Genomic DNA, 24,011 nt, shown 5'->3' on the forward strand with positions numbered 1-24,011 from the left:
AGTGCCCCAGTATGGCCACAGTCTAAAGATTGAAACAAGTAAAAAGACTAAAAGAACAAAAGCAAACAAACAAACAAAAGCAGTCACTCACCAGAGTTGTCGTCCGTGTGTTCTGATTTCTCCGACATCATGGCATATATTTCCCTGCGGGTGGCCAGCTGGGGCCTCGCAGGCAACTGGGGGGGTAAACTCCACAGCAGACGGTTGCCATTCTTGCGACCACCCTCTAACCTGATCGGTTCTGATGTGACGGCCTTTCGTGGCGGCAACGGCGGTCGGTTCGTCGATGGGGAGACAGCAGCTTCTTCTGAGGAGGCATCGTCATGGTTACCACACTCGATCACTTCAACAATCGGCTCGACAGCATGGTTGCTCTCTTCCGAAGTCTGGGTGACCGGAATTTCATACAAATCAGAATCTTCGTTATCGGAAGTTTCCCTTTAAAAAATAAATAAACAAAAGATAAAAATGAATTAAAAAAAAATCTTAAATGAAGATTTGACTGGTTCATGGAATGATATTTTGGCTGTTACTTAACCCCAGGTCAATTATTTTAACTCCTAAGACACCTGGCAAAACCAGAAAATATAAATAAAAGAATTTGGCAGTTAATGGATTAAGGTTTTACTGAGACTGAACAACCTCTAAAGGGTCACTTACCTTGCAAAAAATAAGACCCCAATCCATCTCAAATCACACCCAAAAAAAAGGGACACGGTAAACATCATAATTTAATATCTGCTTTCCATGCTGGCATGGGTTGGATGGTTTGATAGGAGCTGGCAAGTCAGAAGACTGCACCAAGTTCCATTTGTCTGTTTTGGCAGGGTTTCTATGGCTGGATGCCCCCTCCTAACACCAATCACTTGACAAAGTGGACTGAGTGCTTTTTCTGTGGCACCAGCACTGACAGGGTCACCAGGTACCTAGCAAGACAGAAATCCCTTCAAATGGGGAGGGGAGGAGTAGTATTGAGAGGACGTGGCTTTGTGCCAGTTGAGAGATTTCAGGTATAGAAGGGACAGCGATTGGTGTCTTGGTGTAGAGTGGAACCTTCCATGATCATAGGTCTGCTCAACCAGTGCTGCTGGCCTGTGGCTCAACACCAATAACTATCACCACCACCACCACCACTACTACTACTACTACTACTACTACTACTACTACTACTACTACTACTACTACTACTACTACTACAGTGGGAAAACTTACCCAACATGACTTGGGTCGATGTCATCATAAAGTTTCGTTCCATCCTGCAAAAAGAAACAGAAAGATACAAAGTTATCATCATCATCATCATCATCATCATCATCACGACCATCCCCATTATTTACATCAGCATCAATAAGAAAAGATGTGCCAGGCACTGTTTTGGTTCTCCTTAAAGGATTTCCTATACAAACATACACACACACACACACACACACATTACATATATATATATATATATATATAGTAGAGATACAATTGCATCTGATGATGTATTGTAAGAGGTATATACAATTGCAGTGGTTGGGTTGGTTTATCAGTAAGACTCAACCGACCAAAACTCACACCTGTGACTCAAACAAAAGTCTCCTTGGCATATCTTACTTAAACGACATATATAACAATTATATTTCCCCATTTCCCAGAAAAACTTATCTCTCTCTCCCACTTGTTTACTCTAACAACTCCGCAATTATATTTCAATCATAAATTCCATGCTCCAAACTGATACCACATGCCTTTGCTTTCACATTCTTTCTTACTTACATATGTATATATATATGTATATATATATATATATATATATATATATATATATATATATCATCATCATCATCGTTTAATGTCCACCTTCCATGGTAGCATGGGTTGGACAATTTGACTGAGGACTGGCGAACCAGATGGCCACACCAGGCTCCAATACGTGTATATATACTGTAGGGTGTTGAAGAATACAGTGCAAACCTCATCAGAGTCTTCTTCCACTTCAATGGAATCACGTTTGGTCTCAGATGGAACCTCTTCGGTTTGTAAATCAGCAACGTTGGGTTCCGATTCAGCTCTGTCCAGTTTTATCATCGGCACCGAGATTGAGTTCCATTTTTTGTCTTCAAGAAGAGAAAAGAAAAAAAACAAAAGATAAATAACAAAAAAAAAAAAGAAGAAAATAGCTAATACAATAAATAAGAACAAAACAATTTGGGTTTTGAATTTAAATGGAACAGTCTGGTTATGATTAAAAGGAAAATGGAACATTCCAGTTATTATTGGTGGAATCAAATTATTATAAGTAAATAATAATAATAATAATGATAATCCTTTGTACTATAGGCGCAAGGCCTGTAATTTTGGGGGGAGGGGAGTAGTCAACTGGTACTTAATTTATCAACCCCGAAAAGATGAAAGCCACTATCAACCTCAATACCATACTGTGGGGAGTCTTATTAAATGACTATTTGATCAAGAAACCCAGCTTCCATGTTTGATCTCCCTGGATAGCATCTTGGGCAAGTTTTTCTTCTTCCAAAAAGCCTCAGCTTGAACCAAGTCCTTAGATTTGAACTGGAACTAGATAGGAATCGCATACAACTGGTTCTCCATCAGTTGTGACAATGAGGGTTTCAGTTAATCCAATCAACTGAAAAACCGTTTGTGGAATTAAACAGACCAGGTTTCTCCCCTTCATATAGCCAATGCTTGAGGTTTTCTTCATCCCCGACCCAAACACCACCAATATGAGGAACCCCCAACAGAGACACCAGACTTCCACCTCTGGCTCAATCATATTTTTGTATTGAGCCCTTAAACAATATCCTTCACTCCTAAATATCCCCAAGGCCACATACAAACAATAAGGAGACACACATTGCAAATTAAGAACTGCAGCTGCAACTGTTTCATTAATTGGTTGTATTCAGACTGTCTAAGGGAGAGTGGCCATACTGGAGCTCTAACATTCAGCTAAATGGATCAAGAAAATGGAGGTTGGGCTTTCAAATTTATTTGATCACAAACTGATGGACTGAGTGTAGGGGAGGCAGTGGTGGTGGTGATTGTCTTGGTTATGATAGAGGGGTATGTGGTAGAAGTAGTGGTGGTGGTAGTAATAGTGGTGATAGTGGTTGTGATAGTAGTGGTGGTATTGGTGATGATGGTAGTTGTGGTGGTGGTGGTGGTTGTAGGGATGGTATGTGATGGTAGTGATTATTGTAGTAGTGGTTGTGGTGGTGGTAGTAGTGTAAAATAGAAACCACTTCAGGAGCTGATCAATCACCTCCAGTATACTGATTGTCCCTTGGAGGCAATGGAGGTACTTGATCCTTGCAGTTGATGAAGGACTCCACATCACCAGATGATAACGAAAATAACCCTGAAAACAAAACAACAAATACAAAAAAAAACAATTTCTTTTCTCTTTAGTTTTATTTCTAAAATGTCTCTTTCCCTATCCACCACCACCATCATCATCATCATCATTATTATTATTATTAACATTATTATTATTATTAACATTATTATTATTATTATTATTATTATTAACATTATTAAGGTAGCAAACTGGCAGAACCGTTAGCAAGCTGAACGAAATGCTTAGCACTATTTCGCATGTCGCCACATTCTGAGTTCAAATTCTGCCGAGGTTGACTTTGCCTTTCATCCTTTCGGGGTCGATAAAATAAGTAGAGACAAGACTGACACAGCCTCACTTCCCTTCTTGCCTGTACAATACGCATGTAGAATAAAAACATATCCCCCCCCCCATATTTATTTATGATTCCCCCCCTGCCCGCCACCCCTTTGGTAAGATTATCTTACATTTTGTTGGACACCAGTTTATTTATTTCTGTTGATGTTCTTCAAGTCCCATCTTTTGTACTTTTTGTGCATCAGGTTCGAACTACACATCCCTCTCTCTCTCTCTTTCAACCTGGGGCTGAATGATGAGTTTTTTATTTCTACTGTTTGTCATTTTTTTTAAAAAGGAGAGGGGGTGGGGGTGAATCTGTCTGCTGCTGACAAGAACTCTGTTCTTCTCATATCAGATCACAACCAACAACAACAACAACAGACGCTTGCTATACATTAATTATACAAGGGAAAGATCAATAAATTTTATCAGTTTTTTTATTTGATTATTTTTTTAATCAGTGTTGGTCATTTTCTGAAGCAATCAGACACCATTCTCCCATATTAAGCATCTCTACCAGACAATGTATTATCGTCATTATTCATCATCATCATCGTAATCATTATTATTATTATTATTATTATTATTATTATTATTATTATTATTATTATTATTATTATTATTATTATTATTATTATCATCATTCAATCATTGTTGTTGTTGTTATTACCATGTTGGAATTATTAAAGATGTCAAAAAATATAATAGTCAGGAAATTATCACAAAATAATGATGATGATGATGATTTCTTTCATTAGCCACAGCGGCATAGATGAGGGGACGTCACGAGGAGAGACTATTTGTGTGAGGATTTACAAAATGGATGGAGAGAGAAAAAAATGGAAAAAACAGTGAAATGCGATACAAGTCTACAAGATATACAAAAGTATGAGATAACATGAATGATGCAGTTCTCCTGATATAGGAGGAACTCCCAACTAGGGCCAATCAAGGAACCCCACAGATCCAAGGGGACAGTGAAGTCAATTATATCGACCCCAGTGCTCAACTGGTACTTATATTATTGACCCCAAAAAGATGAAGGGCAAAAATTAGCCTTGACGGAATTTGAACTTGGAATGTAGAGAGCTGGAAGAAATGGTGCCAAGCATTTTTGTCTGACATGCTACTGATTCTGCCAGCTCGTCACCTTAATAATAATAATAATAATAATAATAATAATAATAATAATAATAATAATAATAATAATAATAATATTCCTTTCGACCATAGACACAAGACCTGACATTTTGGGGGAGGGGCTAATTGTTTACATCAACCCCAGTGTTTCACTGGTACTTATTTCATCATCATCATCATTGTTTAACGTCCACTTTCCATGCTGGCATGGGCTGGACGGTTTGACCGATGACTGGTGAGCCAGGAGGCTGCACCAGACTCCACTCTGATCTGGCAGTGTTTCTACAGCTGGATGCCCTTCCTAACGCCAACCACTCCGAGAGTGTAGTGGGTGCTTTTTACGCGCCACTGGCACGAGGGCCAGTCAGGTGGTTCTGGCAACAACCACGCTCAAAAGGTGTCTTTACGTGCTATGTGCATGGGAGCCAGTTCGGCATCGACCCCACTTGAATGTTGTTTTTCATGTGAGGCTGATGTAAGCGACTTAATCCCTTCCCCCAAAGGCCTTGTGCTTCCAGTAGGGAGGGTTGTTATTATTATTATCATTTAGAACATAAATAGTACATATATATACAGCAATAAAACACCAATTATTTACAGCGAAAGCATAATTAGCAACAACCAGATAATAAGTGGTATATTATACCAATATACCAGTTATTATCTACACCTCAAAGAGTATTAGCAACGTTTTTATACCAATATACCAGTTATTATCCACAGTTAAAATATTATTAGCAAAGTCCTAATACCAATATACCAGTTATTAACTACAGCTGAAACAGTATTAGCAGCTACGATTTGTATGGTTAGTTTTATTTAGCAGGGTTACGAAGGCATTTTTAAGGATGAAAGTCATCCAATGGACATGTTTGTGTCCCCACATTTCTTACCATGACGACGGCGCCTCAGTCGTTCAACACTGCTGCCAAATTTAGATGCAATTAACCTAACTATAACGAGCAGAAACAGATATGATAATGATAATTAATAAACAACGAATCAAGAATATAAATTGATGAGTTGAGTTTCCCCAAATACATTGATATAGACACAGGGACACACAAACAAAAGGACACAGTCACACACACACACACAAACGAATGTTCATCTTCATATTCACATATATATAAATATAGATATACACAAACATACATACACACACACACACATATATATATATATATATATACATACATATATACACCCCTTCCACAAATGCATCTACAAACATAGACACATACACTCGTTCCCTATACACCCACATATACAAACATACGTATACACCAGCCACAAGTATTTATGCATGGGTACACATATACACCCTTCCGTGTACCCACAGGCTGCACAGGATCACATATACACTCTACATACTCACACAGCCACGCATGCAGTCATATGCACATACACCAATTACCTCACGCACACACACACACACACACACAAAATGCAATGAAAGTCAGTGAAAAACTGTTTATGCCAGACTTGTCAGTGATAAACACGAATATAGCTTCATAAATAACAGATGTTTTAGATGAGGTGGTGGTGGTAGTTGTGGTATGTTCACATCCCATAACTTTGTGCTTTCACAAAAGAGACTGAAAGTATAGGGACCAGGCTCCAAAAATATGTATTAAAATTCCTCGAGGTGGTGCCCCAGCTGCAGTCTAATAACTGAAACAAGTCTGTGGTGTACTCAACCGCTTACACATTAACTTCACGAGTGTTAATTCAGCTGATCAAACATCTCAATGTTAATTACCATGACTGTCAGATGCTCCACCAGATATGAACTTGCTTAAGAGAAGTTTGGCAGCTATTTCTAGCAGACTGAACGACCACATAGAGACTCACACGTTACCTTGTTCTGATGGGGTGGTGGGGGGAGCAACCTTTCATATAAGATGGCATTGTATGTTATTTTTGTCGCATATGAAAGCAATAAATAGTTTGGATGGCATTTTGAAGGGCAGTGACTGGTTATAAAGCAGAAATATTTTCCTTAAGCAACACTTGAGTTGTAAGACACAGTCACCAATATATTTGTATGTGGGAGACACTCCTATTTACACTGCCTTGTTTAAGTGTTCAAACTCTTACCATGTAGGAGCTGGTTTCTAGCCCAGAATCTAAACAACCCTGGAATCATGTGGTTTGGAAAGCAAACTTCTCACCACACAGCTATGCCTGCACTATGTGTATGCATACATATATATATATATATATTTATGCATGCAGGTACATCAAATTTTGTGTATGTATATGAATGTTTATGTGTGTATATATGTGTTTAAGTGTGAATGTGTGTGTGTGTGTGTGTGTGTGTGTGTGCCCAAGTGCAACTTGAAGAAGCAAAACAGAGATTTACAAAACATAGAGGTCTACCTTTGTTAGGTTCCTGAGGGTTTTCTTGTCGTGGTCTTGGAGGAATGGTTGGTGGCAATTTCAATATTTCAAGTCGTTCAACATAATACTTGCAGCGAGATTCAGCAGCATCGGACAGGTTTTCTTGAGCAAGAATTTCAGTGAAGAAGGATTCGATTCCAGGAAGCAGTTCTGAAAGAAATGAAAACATAAAGATATAGGAGTGGGATGGGCTACTCGACCTCAAGAATATTTTAATTGGACCCCACCTGCAAGGTCATGTGCCTGCTTATCTTGATATTAGATCACTATGTCATGCACATATGGTTGTTATGCATGTGCCTGGTGTACCCTTATCAGACGGGTAGTCATGATGGGTACACTGAGCTTCGTATATTTGTACCCCAGTGTCACTTTGATGGCATGCAATGCTCTCTCACTCAATAATAATATACAAACATACATACATGCCTACATTTATATATAATGTTTAAGTACTTAATTTTCCTTTTTAACTTTTTATTTGTTTTCCTTTTGTTCTTTTTAAAATTATCTTCAAATAAAAATTTTTCCTTTATTATAATTACCATCAAATAATTAATTTATACAATCCATTATTTAGTTTTTTCCAGAAATGACCACAGAATGCTCTCCCTCCACCCCACCCCCACTCCTACCCATATATCAATTTAATCATATTTCTATTGATATTTTCTCAAATTTACAGGATTTTTTTTTGTTACCAAATCTAGTCATCTCTCTCTCCCCTACCTCGCCCCTCCTTTAACATTTTCTAGTCTCTTCCTCTCCTCCTCCTCCACCTCAGTTAATCCCCTTATCTTCTTCTCTTCACTCCTAGATTAACTTCTTAAATATATTAAATATTTAAAAAATCATTACATCTTTTAATTAGTGAAAGCAATTATTTATTCATAAAACTTTAAAATCTTTTAATCTTCCAATATATTTAATGGTTCATTTACGTAACTTATAAAAATCTAACGAGTCTTTCTGGTTTAATTTATTTCTATCGTTAGTTGTAGACTTCACACAAGACACTTTGGCTCGGTGACAAAGCCTCTTCTAGACTAACAATGGTAAATCTGAGACGACATCATAGAATGTATTCAGACACCCATAGAGTCACATATACATCATCATCATCAACATCATCATTTAACGTCTGTTTACTCTGCTGGTATGGGTTTGGTGGTTCGACACGGAGCTGGTTGGGCAGAAGACTGCATCCAGCTTCAATATCTGTTTTGGCAAGGTTTTTACAGCTGGATGCCCTTCCTAGCACCAACTACCCAGCAGTGTGGACTGAGTGCCTTTTACATGGCACCAGCACAGGCAAGGTCAGTTTTGGCATGGCTTTTATGGCTGGATGCCCTTCCAAATGCCAACCACTTCACAGTGTGGACTGGGGTGCTTTATATGTGCTTTATATGTATGTATGTATGTGTGTATAGACAGATAAATAGATATTTCTGTGTGTCTGATAGAAAATGAGAGATTGCATATATGTGTATACATCTGAGTGCATCTGTACTTTAAGTGTGCATAAATGTTTGTATATATGTGGCTGTATGTGTGTGTGTATATCTATGTGTGTGTGTGTGCGTATTTTCTTTTATGTATTTACGAATTGTGTAGAGGTTTTTCAACAGTAAATGTTATTATGCCTTTGATATCAAAATTGCTGCAGTTAATGGTGGTGGTGGTGGTAACAGGAGTGATACTGGCAGTAGTTGCATTAGCAGTGATGGTGGAGGTGGTGGTGGTGGTGTTAGTGGTAGTTAAAGGAGAGAATACTATAAGTAGTTGTGTTGGTGGTGGCAGTAGCCTTATGCTTACATCAGAGAGATGAATGGTATCTCTATGTAATTGGAACCTGACCCAGCCATGTCTCCCACCACCACCACCACTGCTGCCACCATCTCTGCAAGGTCAGAGAGGCCCCGTCCACCTTCTGCTTGCCAACAAGGATGGGTGGAGGTGTGTACCCAGGGTAATATATACCCTGGGTACAAACGGCTAGCAGAGAACAAAGGGTACTTCTTCATTAAAGCAGGAGCTAACCCCCACACAACAACTGAGATAAGCTGACAGAAGTCGGTCAGCAGAGAAAGCTGCCCTTAATGTTGCTGTTGTTGTTTAACCCTAGGTTAATGTTTCAGCTCTTACTGACCGCACATATGAACCAAAGGGGTTCTAATTATGACCATCACATCGTTTTCAGACACAGTGTAACCATTATAAGGGCATCATATATATATATATAGGAAAATAAAAAAATAAAAATAATAATAATAATAAGGCAGAATGCTAAACTGAAAGCATATTTTAATATAGATGTGCGTAAGAAGGATTAAAAAGGATTTCTAACCGGCTTTCATTGCATGGCAAATTTTCAAGAAGAGGGGAAATGAACCCTGTTTTACTCGAACGAATCAACTCCGGGATTTATTTTTTTTAAAGCCCAGCACTTATTATTCTATCATTGAACTCTTTTGCCAAACCAGCTTAAAATAATGACAAAATTATTTTATTAAATTCTAAATTATTTTAAAACTTAATTGAAACAAATGGAGTGTATTTCAGTAGAAATATGATAATGAAAGGGTTGAGCGAGCGGAAATGCCCTCAACCTTGCTGTGAGCAAAATCTGGAGTCTGTATAAAACTGGAGGCAGTTTTTACTCCATCTTCTGATGAAATGGAACTAAAATACCAAAGAAACTCTTTGGTGTTTTAGATATTTTCATTTTACACCAAAAAGCATAAACCCAACAGGATCTGAAAAATTTAGCACAGGCCCTTAGAAATTCCAGGTTGGTGGGGGACCACTGGGAGTGAAGCACTCATCTCTTAGCTTTTGTTAAAGCAAGTCTCTAGAACCTGTTTCAATCCCAGGCTATGTCTTTTCCAATAATTGGCAGTGACTTGGTCAGCGAATCTTCTGCAATGGTCAACAATCAACAGTAAGATGACCAACTACGTATCCCACTGACACTCCAAACATGACTCACTGGTTGGAGCCAGCTCAAATGATCCTGGGTGAACATCACCAGAAGTAGTATCAGAATAATTTATCCTCCAAAGGTGACCTCCACAGCCGATCTCAATGTCTGACCTCTGCAGCAAGAAATAAAGAAGTTGTCACTGACCCCATACAAAGAAGACAGTGTGTTCAGAGGAAAGGTGTAGAGTTACATGGTTGGAGTGGGGTTGGGTGTTGAGGGAGAGGGGAGGGGAAAGATCCTGTTGGATATGTTTGCATGTAAAACGGAGATGACATGCCTAGCATTGCATGTGGTTTGACAATGAAACACAAGGAAAGGATGGGCGTTAGAAAGGAGTGATGGCCATGGGTGTGTGTGAAGGGTGAAGTGGCAAGTGGAAGGGACAAAAAAGGTGAGGTAGATCTGGGTGAAAGTGTCAGAGGGGGTGGAAACGAGAGTAAGGAGGTTATGAGGAGTGGGTAGAGGGAAAGGAAAGAAATGGGGTGGGGAACAGTATCGAGCTTGCCCCCCCCCCCTGCAACCTTTGCTTTTGCAGGGGAAACATCTAAGGGTAGGGTGGGGGGGTAAGTGTTGTTGTTGAAGTTGTAACTAATTAGCAGTGATATGGGGTGGGGTGGGGCATCGTGTCACTTTGTCCCCAGAGTTAGTTTCTGAATGAATAGAGGGTTAATTAGCAATGACTTAGGGTTAATCAACCATAAAATGGGGGTTAATTAACTAAAACGTAAGGTTAATTATTATTAATGGGGTTATTCAACCATAATATGGGGCTAATTAACTACAACTTGGATTGGCCGTAACAACAAAACTCTGCAACACATTATCCCCTTATATGCATCCCTATTTTCTATATATACCCACTACATTTCCCTGCAAATTGGATAACCATCTAAGCGGCTGAGTATTCCAGAGGCATATATACCTGTAACATAATTCTCAGGCAGAATCAATGTGACACAATGTGCAGAACAAGGCCATACCATTGAATTACTTGGCACTTGGCAGGCTTCTTTACAGTCTCCAATCCTCCCCACCAATTTCATTCACAAGCCATGGGTTGACAAGATAACAGTTGCCCAAGATGCCATGCTGTGAGATTGAACCAGGCATCTTGTAGTTACAAAGTAAATTTCTCAACAATTCGACTATACTGCATTTACAAGGTACTTGTGTAGGTAATGACATACATAAGGGTGTGGTAGTGGTGGTGGTGGTGGTGGCGGCAGTGGTGGCAGTGGTGGTGGCGGCGGTGGTGAGGATGATGGTGATGTTTGTGGTGTTGAAAGTGGCAGTGGTTGTGGTGGTGGTGGTGGCAACAGTGGTGGTGGTGGTGGAGACCAAAGACAACTCAGAAAGAACGGGTGAAATCTCATCCCAGGATATTGAATCTTAGACAGGATATGACATAAAACCTTCATGTGTGTGTGTGTGTGTGTATGGGTGTGTATGTGGGTGTGTGTTTATAAGCATTTGCCTGGATATGTGTGCATGTATTTATATGTATACGTATTGCAGTCAAGACAGTGTTTGAGTTTAAAAAAAGCCTTCTCTTATTAATGAATTTTTCCTATTTCATTCTTAATCATCCCCCAGCTTGCACCCAGTATATACTGCAAGCAGGGGAGTGAACCCCTACCACTCTCCAGCACACAGTTCAATGAAGATCTAAAGAAAACCTGTTCCTTAGATGTGGCAATGCATGGGGATTAGTGGTCAGGATAATACGGCTGTGAGTTCAATTCCTGGTGTGGTATTGTGTCTTTGAGCAAGACATTTTATTCCACACTGCTTCAGTTCACTCAGCTGGCAAAAATGAGTTGTACCTGTAATTCAAAGGGGTCCAGCCTTGTTGCATTTTGTGTGTCATGCTGAATCTCCAAGGACTATATTAAAGGTATGCATATCTGTGGAGTACTCAGCCACTTGCACGTTAATATCATGAGCAGGTTGTGCTCAGAGACCCTCATCATCCTAACTGATGGAGTGTCAGTTATTCCTTAGATGTGTATGTGTGTGTGTGTGTTAGAAGTGGAGAGTGCCAGAGATGTGAGATTGAAAAGCAGACAGCAACAGCTTACTGTGATGCATGGGGGGGGGGGAGACAGAGAGAACACACACACAGGGACAGATAGACTAAGAGAGAAAGAAAGAAAGAAAGAGAAGGTATAGACTTCTCACCAAGTACCAGCAGCACCACCACCACTACTACTGGGGTTGGTGGGTCCCCCCTCCCCGATGTGTGTGTGTGTGTGTGTGTGTGTGTGTGTGTGTGAGAGATGATAAACAAAGGAAATAGGATCTGGTCCCTGCCTGAAATGTAATCTATGCCCAGCAACTGTAATATATAACCACTAAATATAATATACACACACTGAGATAACATCAATCAGTCATGACTGAGGTGGAATTGATACCTATGGGGGGGGGGGGAGACACACGCACATGTTGGGGAAGGTTTTAGGTGGCTGGGGGACATGCTAGAAATAGCAGCCGAATATCATTACAGTACTTTGAAAATGGAAGGACACATTGAATGATGTGAGCCTGGAAACAAGGCTATATGGTCATGGCAGGAATGTCTTTAATCATAAGTCTGCTCAATTGAAACTTAGATACTAACATGCTATTCCCTCACTTCAAATGTTTGAACAATCAGATCAAAAAGATTTAAGTTTTTAATAAAATATACACACTGTTTTATGTATTGAGTACTTCACCAGCCATCTGTAAATCTGTAAACAGAAACACTCACCAATCCGTGTGTGTGTGTCTGTGTATGTAGACTTTACTTCCAAATGACTACAGCCATATTGGTTGAAGCAAGGGAAAGACTGAATGAGGATGTGTGCATGCGTGTGTGTGTGTGTGTGTGTGTCTGTGTGTAGCCCTTGCCTTAGTGTGTGTGCATGAGCAAGACAGACAGTGTGTGTGTGTGTGTGTGTGTGTGACAACAGGCATGCAGTTGAAGCAAAGAAAAAGACTTATTAATGAGAATGTGTGTGAGTGTGTGTGAGTATGTGTGTGTGTGTGTGTGTGTGTGTGTGTGTGAGTATGTAAGTGTGTGTTTGCTTGAATAGCAAACAATTTTTTCCTGCCAAGGTAAGCAGACAAAGGCAGAAGAGGAAAAGGAATGGCAACGGTAAACAAGACATGGAATCCAGGCCATTTCCAGGGAGGGGAAACACACACACACATATACACGAACACACACACACACACACATGAACACATACACAAACACACACACACACACACACACATGAACACACATACATATACATGAACACATACACAAACACACACACACACATGAACACACATACATATACATGAACACATACACATTCACACACATGCCAACAACTAACAGACAAACACATACACACACAAAGTAATTGTTATAGAAACTTGAAGAATTTTCATTTTCTTTTACTTGAAAAAGAGAGAGGAGGAGCAGTAAAAAGAAAGGAAAAGGGAAAAAAAGAAAGGAAAAGGGAAAAAAGAAAGAAGGAAAGAAAGGAAGGAAGAAAGAAACAGAGGAAAGAAGAAAGGTGCAGAAGAAAAATGGCTTTCTTGAAGCCAGTTCTAAGACGATTCTTAAAGAGAGCAACTTATATTGTACAGACTTAATCCCTACCAAAATATACGGCAAGACTTCTAATGTCTAACTACAGCCTTCAAAGCTAAAAATATGAAGAAAGAAAACTGATTTGGAAACCCTGTTTCCAACCATGTCCCCCACCACTTAAATCCACCAGTATGTAAACAGCAAGTAATGGCTAATTCATGTAGAAAAGACATTAAGCAAACACTGTCACACCGAAGGAGGTTTTCTTGCCAATAATATAACTGTTTGGTCTGTTATTGTACATAGCAAGACCCCCAAAGTAAGGGAGAGAAACCAAGCAAATCTGTCGGTTATATCGAGTACAACATCTGTAGATATATATATATGTATATATATATATATATTCTCTGAGTTTTTTTTTCAATCATACCTGTAAAAATCTAGTGTTAATTCTTGTGGCTTTGGAGTGTTTTTGACTCCTGGTTTTAGCGAAGCTGCTGCTTCTTAAACCCCAGATGTAGGTATGTGTTTGTGTATCTGTGTTTGTGTCCCACCACCACTTGACAACCGGTATTGGTGCATTGACGTCCCTGTGACTTAGCAGTTCAGCAAAAGAGACTGATACATTAAGTGCCAGGCTGGTAAATAAAAAAAAAAAAGCAAAAAATTCTCTAATGTGCGGTGGTGCCCCTGCATGGCCGCATCCCAATGACTGAAACAAGTAAAAAACAAAAAAATAAAGGACATGAGGTGTGTATGTGGGGGGATGAATTTTATTTTATTTTTTGTTTCTACCAAAAACAATTTCAAAACAAAACCCAAGAAAAAGTGGAAAAGAGAAGAACATTGGAAACAGTCAAGCTTAACAACACAGAATTGCTATATATATATATATATATATATATATATATATATATATATACACTCCCTGATATATATATACACACTCCCTAGTATGTATGTATGTATGTATGTATGTATGTATGTATATATATATATATATATATATATATATATATATATATATATGTATGTATATATATATTACCAGGGAGTTTGTATATATATATATATATACAAACTCCCTGGTAATATATATATACATACACACTCCCTGGTATATATATACAGACCCTGGTAATATAGCCAGTGTCTCCTTCTGTCCCCATTCTCTCATCCACTCCAAGCCTGGAGGATGTCTAAACAGAGGAAGGGCTGAATCTTTTTAGGGAAGGGGGTACTTTTGTTATTTCAGTTTACAACAATTTCTCTGTTCACTTTCTCATGTGTGTGTGTGTGTGTGTGTGTGTGTGTGTGTGTGTGTGTGTGTGTGTGTGTGAGTGAGTGGGAGTTCATGTATATATATATATATATATATATATATATATATATATATATATATATAATATATATTCACATACACACACACATACGCCCATACATATACACACAGAAACTTGTGGGGAGATGAGTTTATACACATGTATGTGTGCGCATGCATGTGTGGACATGTGTGTAGATTTTATTCATATATATATATATATAAACACATGCACACATGCACGAGTGTAGGGGTAAACATATACATATGTATGTGTATGCACATATGTACATATATGGGAGCGTGTGTATATATATATCATCATCATCATCATCATCGTTTAACGTCCGCTTTCCATGCTAGCATGGGTTGGACGATTTGACTGAGGACTGGTGAAACCGGATGGCAACACCAGGCTCCAGTCTGATTTGGCAGAGTTTCTACAGCTGGATGCCCTTCCTAACGCCAACCACTCAGAGAGTGTAGTGGGTGCTTTTACGTGTCACCCGCACGAAAACGGCCACGCTCGAAATGGTGTCTTTTATGTGCCACCCGCACAAGCCAGTCCAGGGGCACTGGCAACGATCTCGCTCGAAAATCCTACAGGAGCCAGTCAGGCGGTACTGGCAACGGCCACGCTCAAAATGGTGCATCTCATGTGCCACCCGCACAAGAACCAGTCCAGGGGCACTGGCAACGATCTTACTTGGCTTGCCGGGTCTTCTCACGCACAGCCCATTTCCAAAGGTCTCGGTCCGTAGTCATCGCCTCGGTGAGGCCCAATGTACGAAGGTCTTGCCTCACCACCTCAGCCCAGGTCTTCCTGGGCCTACCTCTTCCACGGGTTCCCTCAACTGTTAGGGTGTGGCACTTTTTCACGCAGCTATCCTCCTCCATTCTCACCACATGTCCATACCAGCGCAATCGTCTCTCTTGCACGCCACAACTGATGCTTCTAATGTTCAGCTTTTCTCTCAAGATACTTACACTCTGACGGGTATTCACATTGACATTACACATCCAACGGAGCATACTGGCTTCATTCCTTGCGAGCTTACGTATGTCCTCAGCAGTTACAGCCCATGTTTCACTGCCATGTAGCATGGTTGTTCGTACGCATGCGTCATACAGTCTGCCTTTTACTCTGAGTGAGAGTCCCTTTGTCGCCAGCAGGGGTAAGAGCTCTCTAAACTTTGCCCAGGCTATTCTTATTCTAGCAGCTACACTTTCAGCGCACCCACCCCCACTACTAACTTGGTCGCCCAGATAGCGGAAGCTATCGACTACCTCTAGTTTTTCACCCTGGAATGAGATAGAAGTTGTTTCCTGTTTGTTTGCAGTCTTTATTGCACCTGAACATCTGCCACAAACAAAAACTAACTTGCTAGTTAACCTGCCTTTGATGTTGCTGCACCTCTTATGTGTCCATAGCTTGCACCGGGTACATCTTATAGAGTTACTACCTACTCCTTTTCTACATACTGAGCAGGGCCATATATATCTATATATATACATATACATATGTGTGTGTGATGCAGTGTGTGTGTGCATTTGTGAATACATACATGTAAGTAGTGTGGCACCTATACATGTGTTCATGTTGGTGTGTGTGTGTGTATGTGTGTGTGTGCATGTATGTGTGCACGTGTGTGTGTGTGTGTGGGTGGGTGTGCACGTATGTGTGTGTGTTCTAATTTACAGAGAACTCATCCCCAAAGTGAAGCCCCTCTCTCTCTCTCTCTCTCAAGACTCCCCATTATGTAACCGAAAACCATTCCAACTCCCACATTTGTCCTCCAAAACAAAATCTTCAAATGTTTCTTTTTCTCTTTTTCTTTGTTGATTTTCTTTTTATCTTAAAAAAGATAACATGCCAACCCCCTTCCCATCCCCAAACATCCTATCCTTTCTCCTCTCCTAGCAACTGTGGGTCAGAAGCAATAATGGTGGTGGTGGTGGTGGTGGTGGTGGTGGATGTCTTCTGGTTGGTTCTGCTGCCATTTAAGTAAAAAACATCCCTTTAAGCAGAAGCTGCATTGTTTCACTGAACTAAATCATCACCATCACCATCACCAACAATAGTGACCACCACTACCACCACCATCATCATCACCATTGCCATCAATACTGTAATCACCACCACCACCACAACCAAGGTGGCAAACTGGCAGAATCGTTAGCACGTCAGGCAAAATGCTTAACGATATTTCATGTCTTTACATTGTGGGTTCAAATTCTGCCAAGGTCTACTCATCCTTTCAGGATCAATAAATTGAGTACCAGTTGCATACTGGGGTCGAACTAATCAACTGGACCTCTCCAAAATTTTGGTCATTGCATATTTTTCTTTATTGTAGTAAATTTGACTTACAGCTGTTTCCAGTCGTCATTATAGGTTCATTATTGATAGGTTTACCCAACTGGCCCATCGACTGAATGAGAAAAATTGAACCTGAAAAAATTATTGCTACCTTTGCCAGAGTCATTTTTGGTTTTAACTCAACAGAACACTGAAGGAAGAGCACAGGAAAATATATATATATAGGAGTGGAACAGGTAGAACATAGCCATGGAAATATATATATATAGGAGTGGAACAGGTAGAACATAGCCATGGAAATATATATATATAGGAGTGGAACAGGTAGAACATAGCCATGGAAATATATATATAGGAGTGGAACAGGTAGAACATAGCCATGGAAATATATATATATATAGGAGTGGAACAGGTAGAACATAGCCATGGAAATATATATATATATAGGAGTGGAACAGGTAGAACATAGCCATGGAAATATATATATATAGGAGTGGAACAGGTAGAACATAGCTATGGAAATATATATATATAGGAGTGGAACAGGTAGAACATAGCCATGGAAATATATATATAGGAGTGGAACAGGTAGAACATAGCCATGGAAATATATATATATAGGAGTGGAACAGGTAGAACATAGCCATGGAAATATATATATATATAGGAGTGGAACAGGTAGAACATAGCCATGGAAATATATATATATAGGAGTGGAACAGGTAGAACATAGCCATGGAAATATATATATATAGGAGTGGAACAGGTAGAACATAGCCATGGAAATATATATATATAGGAGTGGAACAGGTAGAACATAGCCATGGAAATATATATATATAGGAGTGGAACAGGTAGAACATAGCCATGGAAATATATATATAGGAGTGGAACAGGTAGAACATAGCCATGGAAATATATATATATAGGAGTGGAACAGGTAGAACATAGCCATGGAAATATATATATATAGGAGTGGAACAGGTAGAACATAGCCATGGAAATATATATATATAGGAGTGGAACAGGTAGAACATAGCCATGGAAATATATATATATAGGAGTGGAACAGGTAGAACATAGCCATGGAAATATATATATAGGAGTGGAACAGGTAGAACATAGCCATGGAAATATATATATAGGAGTGGAACAGGTAGAACATAGTCATGGAAATATATATATATAGGAGTGGAACAGGTAGAACATAGCCATGGAAATATATATATATCGGAGTGGAACAGGTAGAACATAGCCATGGAAATATATATATATAGGAGTGGAACAGGTAGAACATAGCCATGGAAATATATATATAGGAGTGGAACAGGTAGAACATAGCCATGGAAATATATATATATAGGAGTGGAACAGGTAGAACATAGCCATGGAAATATATATATATAGGAGTGGAACAGGTAGAACATAGCCATGGAAATATATATATATAGGAGTGGAACAGGTAGAACATAGCCATGGAAATATATATATATAGGAGTGGAACAGGTAGAACATAGCCATGGAAATATATATATAGGAGTGGAACAGGTAGAACATAGCCATGGAAATATATATATATAGGAGTGGAACAGGTAGAACATAGCCATGGAAATATATATATAGGAGTGGAACAGGTAGAACATAGCCATGGAAATATATATATATAGGAGTGGAACAGGTAGAACATAGCCATGGAAATATATATATATAGGAGTGGAACAGGTAGAACATAGCCATGGAAATATATATATATAGGAGTGGAACAGGTAGAACATAGCCATGGAAATATATATATAGGAGTGGAACAGGTAGAACATAGCCATGGAAATATATATATATATAGGAGTGGAACAGGTAGAACATAGCCATGGAAATATATATATATATAGGAGTGGAACAGGTAGAACATAGCCATGGAAATATATATATATAGGAGTGGAACAGGTAGAACATAGCTATGGAAATATATATATATAGGAGTGGAACAGGTAGAACATAGCCATGGAAATATATATATAGGAGTGGAACAGGTAGAACATAGCCATGGAAATATATATATATAGGAGTGGAACAGGTAGAACATAGCCATGGAAATATATATATATATAGGAGTGGAACAGGTAGAACATAGCCATGGAAATATATATATATAGGAGTGGAACAGGTAGAACATAGCCATGGAAATATATATATATAGGAGTGGAACAGGTAGAACATAGCCATGGAAATATATATATATAGGAGTGGAACAGGTAGAACATAGCCATGGAAATATATATATATAGTAGTGGAACAGGTAGAACATAGCCATGGAAATATATATATAGGAGTGGAACAGGTAGAACATAGCCATGGAAATATATATATATAGGAGTGGAACAGGTAGAACATAGCCATGGAAATATATATATATAGGAGTGGAACAGGTAGAACATAGCCATGGAAATATATATATATAGGAGTGGAACAGGTAGAACATAGCCATGGAAATATATATATATAGGAGTGGAACAGGTAGAACATAGCCATGGAAATATATATATAGGAGTGGAACAGGTAGAACATAGCCATGGAAATATATATATAGGAGTGGAACAGGTAGAACATAGTCATGGAAATATATATATATAGGAGTGGAACAGGTAGAACATAGCCATGGAAATATATATATATCGGAGTGGAACAGGTAGAACATAGCCATGGAAATATATATATATAGGAGTGGAACAGGTAGAACATAGCCATGGAAATATATATATAGGAGTGGAACAGGTAGAACATAGCCATGGAAATATATATATATAGGAGTGGAACAGGTAGAACATAGCCATGGAAATATATATATATAGGAGTGGAACAGGTAGAACATAGCCATGGAAATATATATATATAGGAGTGGAACAGGTAGAACATAGCCATGGAAATATATATATATAGGAGTGGAACAGGTAGAACATAGCCATGGAAATATATATATAGGAGTGGAACAGGTAGAACATAGCCATGGAAATATATATATATAGGAGTGGAACAGGTAGAACATAGCCATGGAAATATATATATAGGAGTGGAACAGGTAGAACATAGCCATGGAAATATATATATATAGGAGTGGAACAGGTAGAACATAGCCATGGAAATATATATATATATACATATATATATATATATATATACATACATACATACATACATCACTCTAAACAAGTGAAGCATAGATTGTGAATTTGTGTATTGCAAAGAAGTGTGTGTGTGTGTGTGTGTGTGTGTGTGTGTGTGTGTGTGTGTGTGTGTGTACCCCCCCGCCACTATAATATTGTAAATGTAGTTGTGTACTCTAAAGACAAAGAATTTACTGAGAAATGTGAATGGCTTTTATGAATGTGTATGTTTATGCATACGTACAAATATGTATATATGTACACCCACACACACACGTGCGCGCATGCACAACACACCCACACCTCACTGTGTATTTATATCAAGAACGATTTTTTAAAAACTCAGTTGTAGGAAACAAGGGTGTATTTTGTTCAACAGAAATAGCAGAAGAAATACCAAAATCTTCACTCACACCATCTTCCCCCCCCCCTTCTCTTCTTTCCCATGCTGTGTATACCGACATCTACATACATACATACATACATATATATATACATAAATACATACACACACACACGCATATATACACACATATACACATGAGGGGATGCTGCAAGTTCTTGGCTTTGGGTAAAAAAAATACAGGAGGATCAGTTAATTATGATTTCATTTTTTTCTGCATGACCAGAGAAACCTGACTGACCGATCACTGACCAACCAATCTTATGAACTCAGAAAACTTACACTACTACTACCACCACCACCACCACCACTACTACTACTACAACTATGTTAACAGATCGCGAAGACCAACTCCTTCTTCATACTCCCCCCCCCCCACAACCACCACAAGTAACATAATACATATGTGTGTGTGTGTGTGTGTGTAAGAGTATGTATATATATGAGTGTGTGTGTGTGTCTACAACTGCCTGTCATTTGATAACATTGAATACGTTAATTTCTCCACAAAAACCATTAAATAAAAACATCAACATTGAGTAACATAAACACAGCGGTGGTGGTGGTGGCGTACACTCCCTCCCCCACCATCCACCACATCTCCTCCCTCACCCATTGATGTCTCCATTGGTTACAATAGAGACAACTGATCCCAAGATAGAGACACCATCTGATGCCAGGCTTCAGTTTCTGCCTTCAACGTTAAGGGCCATCTCCCACATTGGTCAGCTAACTCACCCCCAACCCCCCACACTTCACAACCTCTTCCATTAATGGTTGCTGTTGTTGTTGTTGTTTAACCCCAGCCATGTCCTTCCATGTCACTGTTTAGTCACTGGTCAGTCATCATCATTTAACGTCCATTGTCCATGCTGGCATGGGTGGGATGGTTTGACTGGACTGGCACAGTGGAAGGCTGCACCAGGCTCCAGTCTACCTAGGTATGTTTATTCACCCACACACACACGTATATACATTCCTCCTTTGCTCATTTTCAGCAGAATTACACAATCCCTCTTCAGAGGCGCACACCAACCCCCTCCCCCACCCACTCCGCCACCCAGCTCCCAGCTGTTGTAGTTCTTCAATCTTACAGAAGATTTTTATCTTCCAGTTGTGAACTGCCATGTTTTAAGTCTCAGAGGGGCCCAGCAACCCCCACCCCCACCTGACATCAAGCTGCTGGGATAATTGGTATTTAACACCACCACCCCAAACCTTCGTTTACCCCCACCCCAAACCTTCGTTTACCCCCACCCACCACACCGTATCCACTCCATCTCGGCTACCCTTTATCCACCCCACATCACCCTCCCCAATAAACTTGACAGACAACCCTGACATAAACAGAAACCATCAATGAATAGGTTACCCCCCCCCCATCACCACCTTCAAGAAAGGTGTTGTTGTTGTTACAGTTTACCCCAACCCCACCACCAGTCACCCTTCATCATGCAATCCACCCATGACGAACCTATCTTATTTCTATCTCTCACATAAAACACATCTGCAATGGACTACATTATGTAATGAAATAATACGGCAGTGAAACATGGGCTGTGACTGCTGAGGATGTGCGTAAGCTTGCAAGGAACGAAGCCAGTATACTCCACTGGGTGTGTAAGCAGCCTGAGAGAAAAATTGGACATAAAAAGCATGAGATATGGTGTGCAAGAGATGACTGTGTGGTCATGTGATACGTATGGATGAGGGCAGCTATGTGAAAAAGTGTCTCACCCTAGCAGTTGAAGGACCCAATGGAAGAGGAGACCCAGGAAGACATGTGATGAGGTGGTGAAGCATGACCGTCAAACGTTGGGCCTGACAGAGGCAATGACAGGTGACCGAGACTTTGGAGACATGCTGTGCTTGAGAAGACCCGGCAAGCCAAGTGAGACTGTAACCGTGGCCTAGGCCAGTGCAGCATAACCAGCCCATCTAAGAGTACTCTTCAATCATTGGGCAATAAACTATGCTTGCAAAGACCTATTGAGGCAAGTGAAGTCATTGTCGTGGCCGATGACAGTACTGCCTGACTGGCACGTAAAAAGCACTATTCAAGCATGGTCAATGCCAGTGGGCTCTGACTGGCCCTTGTGCCACTGGCACGTAAAAAGCACCCACTGCAGTCTCAGAGTGGTTGGCGTTAGGAAGGGCATCCAGCTGTAAAAACTTTACCAGATCAGGAGCCTGGTGCAGCCTTCTAGCTTGCCAACCCTCAGTCAAACTATCCAACCCATGCCAGCATGGAAAGCAGACATTAAACAACGATGATGATGAATTAAAGGTACTACAGGAAGTACCAGCATGGTAAAATAGCAGTCAAAATGATTCAAACCACATCGAAAATTGAACTTTTTCAATTTTCGATTATTTTTGAGGATTTGGGGTTTTTGTTCATTTGCCCAGCTTCACCTTTGTGTTTAGATGAAAATTTGTGGTTTGGCTCATTTTAACTGTTATGTTTAGCATGCTAGTACTGCCTATTAGTCCCCTTAATTATTAATTGATGATTTTACCTTTATGGTTTTTTACACATGCTAAGCCACTGATATTATTATAAACAATAATATCCTTATATATATCAATATATGTACACACACACACACACACATACACACACACACACACGTATTGTCAGAGGTGGGGAAGTATAACTGTACACATATATAGATACATGCATACGTATATCATACACACACAGATATCATATATATATATATATATATATATATATATATATATATATATATATAGTGTGTGTGTGTGTGTGTGTGTGTGTGTATTTTATATATTACAGACAAGCAGTACACAGTACCATTATCTTAACAAGCATTTTACTACTTCAGTATCCTGGGTCGAAAGCAGGAGAAAGAGGAAGAAAAGTTGAAGAATAAAAAAAAAAACAGGGAAGTCTGTTATTCCCTCCCCTCCATCATCATCACCTCCACCCCCCGCCCCAACTCCCACCAAAGAAATTGCTGTGGAAGAAGGAGAAGATTTTTCTCCAAGACCTGTCAGCTTGTCTCT

The 24,011-nt window shown here is 39.5% G+C and overlaps 1 protein-coding gene across 23 annotated transcripts in view; it reads right to left on the bottom strand.

Annotated features, from left to right (window-relative positions):
- LOC106882118 (uncharacterized) overlaps positions 1-24,011 on the bottom strand; it is an 87,799-nt gene that overhangs the window by 25,878 nt on the left and 37,910 nt on the right. For 10 of the 23 annotated variants that reach the window (XM_089342884.1, XM_089342880.1, XM_089342879.1 and 7 more), the window contains exons 2-6: positions 7,205-7,375; positions 3,266-3,361; positions 1,957-2,099; positions 1,213-1,256; positions 92-438 (exon numbers count right to left, since the gene is read on the bottom strand). In XM_089342884.1, the coding sequence (XP_089199010.1) occupies positions 92-438; positions 1,213-1,256; positions 1,957-2,099; positions 3,266-3,361; positions 7,205-7,375 (801 nt within the window). Of the gene's footprint in view, positions 1-91; positions 439-1,212; positions 1,257-1,956; positions 2,100-3,265; positions 3,362-5,712; positions 5,773-7,204; positions 7,376-24,011 lie in introns of all 23 variants that reach the window. The other 13 variants (XM_089342892.1, XM_089342896.1, XM_089342894.1 and 10 more) reach the window with 2 other exon arrangements.

The sequence above is a fragment of the Octopus bimaculoides genome, chromosome 26, assembly GCF_046866305.1.
Source record: "Octopus bimaculoides isolate indiv1 chromosome 26, ASM4686630v1, whole genome shotgun sequence".
NCBI lineage: Eukaryota > Metazoa > Mollusca > Cephalopoda > Octopoda > Octopodidae > Octopus > Octopus bimaculoides.